General features: G+C 43.5%; 1 protein-coding gene across 1 annotated transcript; it reads left to right on the forward strand.

Annotated features, from left to right (window-relative positions):
• Positions 1-505: 505 nt before the first annotated feature.
• LOC123028423 (vomeronasal type-2 receptor 26-like) lies at positions 506-5,625 on the forward strand. The gene is made up of 5 exons (XM_044440188.1): positions 506-796; positions 1,210-1,626; positions 3,662-3,889; positions 4,342-4,468; positions 4,715-5,625. The coding sequence occupies exons 1-5, from the start codon at positions 506-508 to the stop codon at positions 5,623-5,625; spliced, it is 1,974 nt and encodes a 657-aa protein (XP_044296123.1).
• The last annotated feature ends 375 nt before the right edge of the window (positions 5,626-6,000 follow it).

The following is a 6,000-nucleotide window of genomic DNA, read 5'->3' on the forward strand; positions in this document are numbered from 1 at the left end:
TAGATAATGCTAGTTTCCTAACCACCAATGCTGTGTTCTTCTCCTGTAAAATTTAGATACAGAACAGGGTGCAGAAACTGCCAAGGTCCTTGTTTGCGGACTCCAGGTTCACCTGATGTCCATTCCATTTTACCTTGGACTCACCTGCTTTCCCTGAATCAGAAATCCTTTGATGGTTACCTGACTTTTATTATCTTTTTTGGTAACCCCCTCACTCCATTCCTAATGGCTGAAGAGCCTTTCACAGGAAGGGTTGCAGTGAAACCTGCTCATCATTGACTTGAGCACTTTTTAGCCACTGCACACCACTGGATCTCATAGACTGTGTGACTTTCATATTTTTGTTCAGCATTCTTAGGAGTCCTTCCTCACATCTGCTATTTGAGCAAGATTATTCTATAGTACCTGTAGCAAAACCCAACATAATTAGAGGAGCAAATCACAATGCAAGCAGTAATGCCATGGCATCTCTGATATCAAGATAATGTAGCAATCTTATTACAGCATGGTCCATCGAAACTATCAGCATGTCCTTGCCTTTGTCTTTGCTATTGATGAGATCAACAAGGATGCTGAAGTATTACCCAACACCACGCTGGGATCCAAGATCTATGAGAATGTTTTTAATTCCGTGCTCACCGGTCTGAACACTCTGAAACTTCTGTTTACGGAGCATGGGGATCCTGTCAATTATAACTGTGCCAGAAATGATGAATTAATAGCTGTTATTGGTGGGCTCACCTCCCAAAACTCCATCCAGATGGCCAAACTCTTTACTACCTACAAGATACCACAGGTATGTATTCAGCGAATGAAAGTGAGAGACGCTGCATCTATTTGAAAAGTGTGAAAGGTAAAACTCTCTGCCTGGTCCTCTGAATGCATAATTGGCTCTATGTTTGGAGCTTCCTGTAAGTTAGAATCCATTCCACTTAGAGTGCTGTCCTGTATCTCAGTGTTGCTACAGAAGTGTCAATGCTGAGAAAGGCAGTTTCCTCCTGCTTAGCATCATACTACAATCTGACTACTCACAGTTTAAACCAAGTTTAGTAGGATGTAGAATGTTAGAAAACACAGTGTTTGCATGAAGGGCCACTTCCATGAGATCAGGATGTTGTTCTCAACAGACATTTCTTTGAAGTCAGTTTATGTTTGAGGCAAAAGGAATGTTTGCTTTCAGATTAAAAGCCATCGTATCTTCCCCATTAGCTCAGCTATGGCTCCTTTGATCCAGCCCTAAAGGAGAAAACTCAGTTCCCTTCTTTCTACCGGATGGTCCCCAATGAAGAGGCTCAGTATGTCGGAATCGTGCAGCTGCTCAAGCATTTTGGGTGGACCTGGATTGGCCTCATTGCTTCAGACAATGACGGTGGAGAAACATTCCTTCGGTCCCTGAGACCAAGGCTTTTGCTGAGTGAGATTTGCATTGCTTGGATGCACATGATCCCAACAGTGACACCATTTTTACCAGATGAATTATTTGAAGAAAAATGGAGACCGATTCAAATGACCCTCTTGTGGAGTGAAATCAATGTGACCCTCATCTATGGTGACAATCATTCTCTGGAGGTTTTGAGAATGATGTTCTACTGGACGGAGTTTGTTCACACCAACCCTTTAGAGAGGGTGTGGATCACAACTGCTGAATGGGATATCCCTGCTATATTGAATAAGGACAAATTTCCCCCCAAATCCTTAAATGGCACCTTGTCATTCAGTCTCCATTCAGCAGTGGTGCCAGGGTTTCAGAACTTCCTTGAGAGTATACGTCCATTTCAATCAAATATTTATTTCATCAAGCATTTCTGGTTCACTGCATTTCTCTGTTCATTGCCAGAGCATAGTCGTTTCTTCCCTAACCTGAAAATCTGCACTGGGGAGGAACAGCTGGGGAGCCTTCCTGGATCTACCTTTGAGATGGACATGTCTGGCCAAAGCTACAGTGTCTACAATGCTGTCCATGGTGTGGCACATGCTCTCCATGCCATGGAGTTGGTGGGGACCAAGGAGAAATCAAGAGGATCTGGGGAAAGATGGAACCTCCAGCAAGTTCACCCATGGCAGGTAGTTGCAGTACAGACAAATTGCAGAACATCTTAGGAGTGAAGGAAAATGGGGGAAAAAGCACAGATCATAAATAAATCAACACAGATGAGGGAGATGTCTGTCACCAAATTCAACATATGCAGCATGACTAAAAAGGAAGATCTCACCCTCTTCCTATGGCAGAGACCAAGTGGGAACCAATGTTAGACATCTCGTATCCCAATCTTCCTTATCCCCTTTTAAAGCAATCTAAGCAAGAGGGCATTATTGCTTAATGTTGCCTCAAACGAAATTGGGTTTCCGTTCATCAGGACATCTACCAAATTAATTTATGGAGGAGTCACATTTGTTGCAGTCTGTTAGTCTGGTAAACAAAACGTACTCCACAAAGAATGACTGTGATAAGCTAGACTGCAGTTTCATAAAACTTTGACATATCCTTGTAGTTTTCATGGCAGAACTTCAAAGAGAATTTTATGTTTATCGCATCTAGGTGAATGGTATGTGAGTCCATTTATTCAGCAATGTAAAAACTTTGCTGGATTAAACTAGAGTTTAAGACTATCTTATGTAAGATCAAGCTCCTAAACGCTGGGATACTGTAACTCAACTCTGATGTCTTCATTGATCTGTGATCAGTGAGAATACCTTTAAAAACACTTCCTTGGCAACTTGAATATAGCACATCCATTTCTTTTTCATTTTCTTTTTTCTTTATTTTTAACTAAAACATTGAAAGGAGAGGGGGAGGGAGAATAGTGAGCCACAATGCATCTCGGAGTAAAATGCACACATGTGTAAATTCCCAATGTATTTTAATATGCTCTGCTAAGCACAGTTTAGATCACATCAGTGTGAACTGTGCACAGTTGTGGAGCAATGAAATCATTGATACCAGGTTTTATATTCTAAGTTCCAAAAGTGCCATTTATTAAACAGGAGAATTTTGCAGTGATCCCTTTTTGCAACTCACATTGCTGAAAAAGATGCTCTAGTGCCCCTTTGAATTGAAGAGAGGTGCTTGGGGAAAAATGGGATTCCTTATGCTGATGCCTTTCCATCTAATCTCTGAGGAGTCATGGATGCCCTTCATGATTGCACTATATGTTTGATTTCTCATCTTGCATCTCGGCTTCGATGGAGTACTTCTGAAGACCTGGCAAGCCAAGGCACTTGCAAGTTCATCTTTGGTGGCACTGCTATTTTGGAAAATCAATACTGAATGTCTAAGGATGCTTCAGTACAGAAAATATTCAGTGCCACTATCCAAAGCCATTGTGGAGTAAATCTATGCTTCCCTCATTAATGGACGGAAAGATTGTTCCAGAAAAGATGGAGAAAGCAGTAGGAAGATTTGGGAGAGTTACAAAAGGAAGAAAACATTGCCTGCCTTGGCCCCCATGGCATTAAAGTCTATGATGAAAGATGAAGATCGCCTAATAAATGCTTCATCTGGAAGCTTCCTAGATGTCACAACTCAGCAAATTCCAAGAAAATAACACTGACCCCTTCTCATTGTTACACCACGTAGTTACTGAATGGGAAAGGGTGGTTTAGCATTTAAATTAATAAATAGACAAATGATAGAGTGTATTTTTTTTCTCTTCCAATCCAGCTTCACTCTTTTCTGAGAAGCATCCACTTTAATAATAGTGCTGAGGAAGAAATCTTCTTTGATGACAACGGGGACCTGGCAGGTGGATACGATCTCAACAACTTGGTCACCTTCCCCAATGGATCATTCCAGAGAGTTCAAGCTGGAAGGGTGGACCCTCAAGCTACTCCAGAAGATGGGTTCACCATTAATGGGAGTGCCATTGTGTGGAATCAACAGTTTAATCAGGTGGGATGGATGGGGTTTTTTTTATCCTCATCTTTCTCATCAGCCCCATTTCAAAAACACATGCCAGCTACTGGTAATGATGGTTGATACTTCTTGCTGGACCCAAGAATAGCCTCTATTCCTGTTTGAAAACTGAGACTTACACCTGAGAAGGAAAGAACCTTTTTATTTCAGGTCGCATACTGATAGTACTGAGATGATCAAAGAGAGACTTTTCGAAGAAGGGTCAAAGATGCTGGGGCCTCCTAGTAGTTGTTGCTGAGATGGCTGCTTAGGTGACTTTTGTTGAAGTCTCTGGTCCACCATTGTCTTGAAGAAAGAATGCATAACTAAATTAGTGTGATGTCCCTCTTGGGAAATGGTATCTGACCTCTGCTGAAAGCCAGGGAACTTCTAAGAAGCTGTCTTGAAGCCATTTCTAACCCTGCTGTCCTGTAATTGGCTATACTTAGATGCTGCCCAGGTCCACCTGTGTGGAGAGCTGCCACCCCGGTCAGAGCAGGGTTGTCCAGCAGGGGAAGCAAGTCTGTTGCTACGATTGCCGTGAGTGCCCCAAAGGGGGGATTTCAATGCAGCTGGGTAAGTGAGAGGGTCCAAAGTTACTTTAAAAATAATCCAGAGGTTCTATATTCAGGTCTAAGGTATGTTCTGAGTACAGATACATGTATTTCCTTGTGCACAGGGCGACCTGAGCAAGCAACTATCACAGATGGTGCCAGAAGGAGGGCCCATGCAATATATCTTATTTGTTGAAAGATCAGATTAGATGAAAGCAAAGATTTTGGAGTATTCTGGAAATGTTGAGGCTTTGCTTCTTCGTTTCAGAAGCAGACCAATGTGAGATGTGCCCAGAAGATCAGTATCCAAATGAGAAGCAGGACCAGTGTATTCCTAAAGAAATCAGCTACCTCTCTTACCAGGAACCATTGTCAGCAGCTCTGGTGTCCTTAGCTATCTTCCTTTCTGTGATCACAGCTGTGGTCACTGGGACCTTCAGTCTGCACTGTGACACCCCCATCATCAAGGCCAACAACTGGAGCATCACGTGTGCCCTGCTCGCCTCCCTGCTGCTCTGCTTCCTCTGCTCCTTCCTCTTCATTGGGAAACCTGGGAGGGTGACCTGCCTTCTCAGGCAAACTTTCTTTGGCATTGTCTTCTCCATCGCTGTGTCCTGTGTCTTAGCAAAGACCATCACGGTGGTGTTGGCCTTCATGGCCACAAAGCCTGGAAACAGGATGAGGAAATGGGTGGGGAAGAGACTGGCCGCATCTGTCATTGTTCTCTCTTCACTCATTCAAGCTGGCATCTGTGTGGTGTGGCTGGCAGCTTCTCCCCCTTTCCCAGAGTTTGACATGCACTCTGAGATCAGTCAGATCATTGTTCAATGCAACGAAGGCTCAGACCTCATGTTTTACCTTGTCCTGAGCTACATGGGCTTTCTGGCCACCATCAGCTTCACGGTGGCTTTCCTGGCCAGGAAGTTGCCTGATAGCTTCAATGAAGCCAAGCTGATCTCCTTCAGCATGTTGGTCTTCTGCAGTGTGTGGGTGTCCTTCGTGCCCACGTACCTGAGCACCAAAGGGAAATATATGGTGGCTGTGGAAATATTCTCCATCCTGGCCTCTGGTGCTGGCTTGCTGGGCTGTATCTTCCTTCCCAAGTTCTACATCATCATGCTGAGGCCTGAGATGAACACCAGAGAGCAGTTAGTCAGGAAAAACTATGGTTACAATTGATAAAGGAAGTGATATCATCCTTAGAAATATCATTGCATTTAAAACTGGGAAAGGCCCATACTAGGATTGCAGTCTTTCAGAAAGTCTGATCTCAGACCATGTAAACTTTATAGATCATAAACCACACTTTGAATTATTGTCAGAAAAAGAGAGGTAGCCAGTGGAACTGATGTAACAAGTATCACATGCTTCTTACGACTGGCCATGGAGGTTTGTAAATACCTTCTAAAGACAGTCCCTTGCAGAATACAAGGGACTGTCACACACTGTATACTGGGTGTGTCCCCACTGCCTGCACAAAACAGATGTTGCTGCCATCTCCTCACCACATCAGCAGAGCAACCTGTGCTCATCCACCAAGTTAGGCTGGTCTGG

Source organism: Varanus komodoensis, unplaced genomic scaffold (assembly GCF_004798865.1).
Source record: "Varanus komodoensis strain SLA01 unplaced genomic scaffold, ASM479886v1 scaffold368, whole genome shotgun sequence".
Classification (NCBI taxonomy): Eukaryota; Metazoa; Chordata; class Lepidosauria; order Squamata; family Varanidae; genus Varanus; species Varanus komodoensis.

Bases quoted from the DNA above. Each gene is read 5' to 3' on its own strand.
- LOC123028423 (XM_044440188.1), top strand. From the start codon at position 506: ATGGTCCATCGAAACTATCAGCATGTCCTTGCCTTTGTCTTTGCTATT. The intron at 797-1,209 runs GTATGTATTCAG...CTTCCCCATTAG, and splicing joins CTACCTACAAGATACCACAG to CTCAGCTATGGCTCCTTTGA. The intron at 4,469-4,714 runs GTAAGTGAGAGG...TCTTCGTTTCAG, and splicing joins GGGGATTTCAATGCAGCTGG to AAGCAGACCAATGTGAGATG.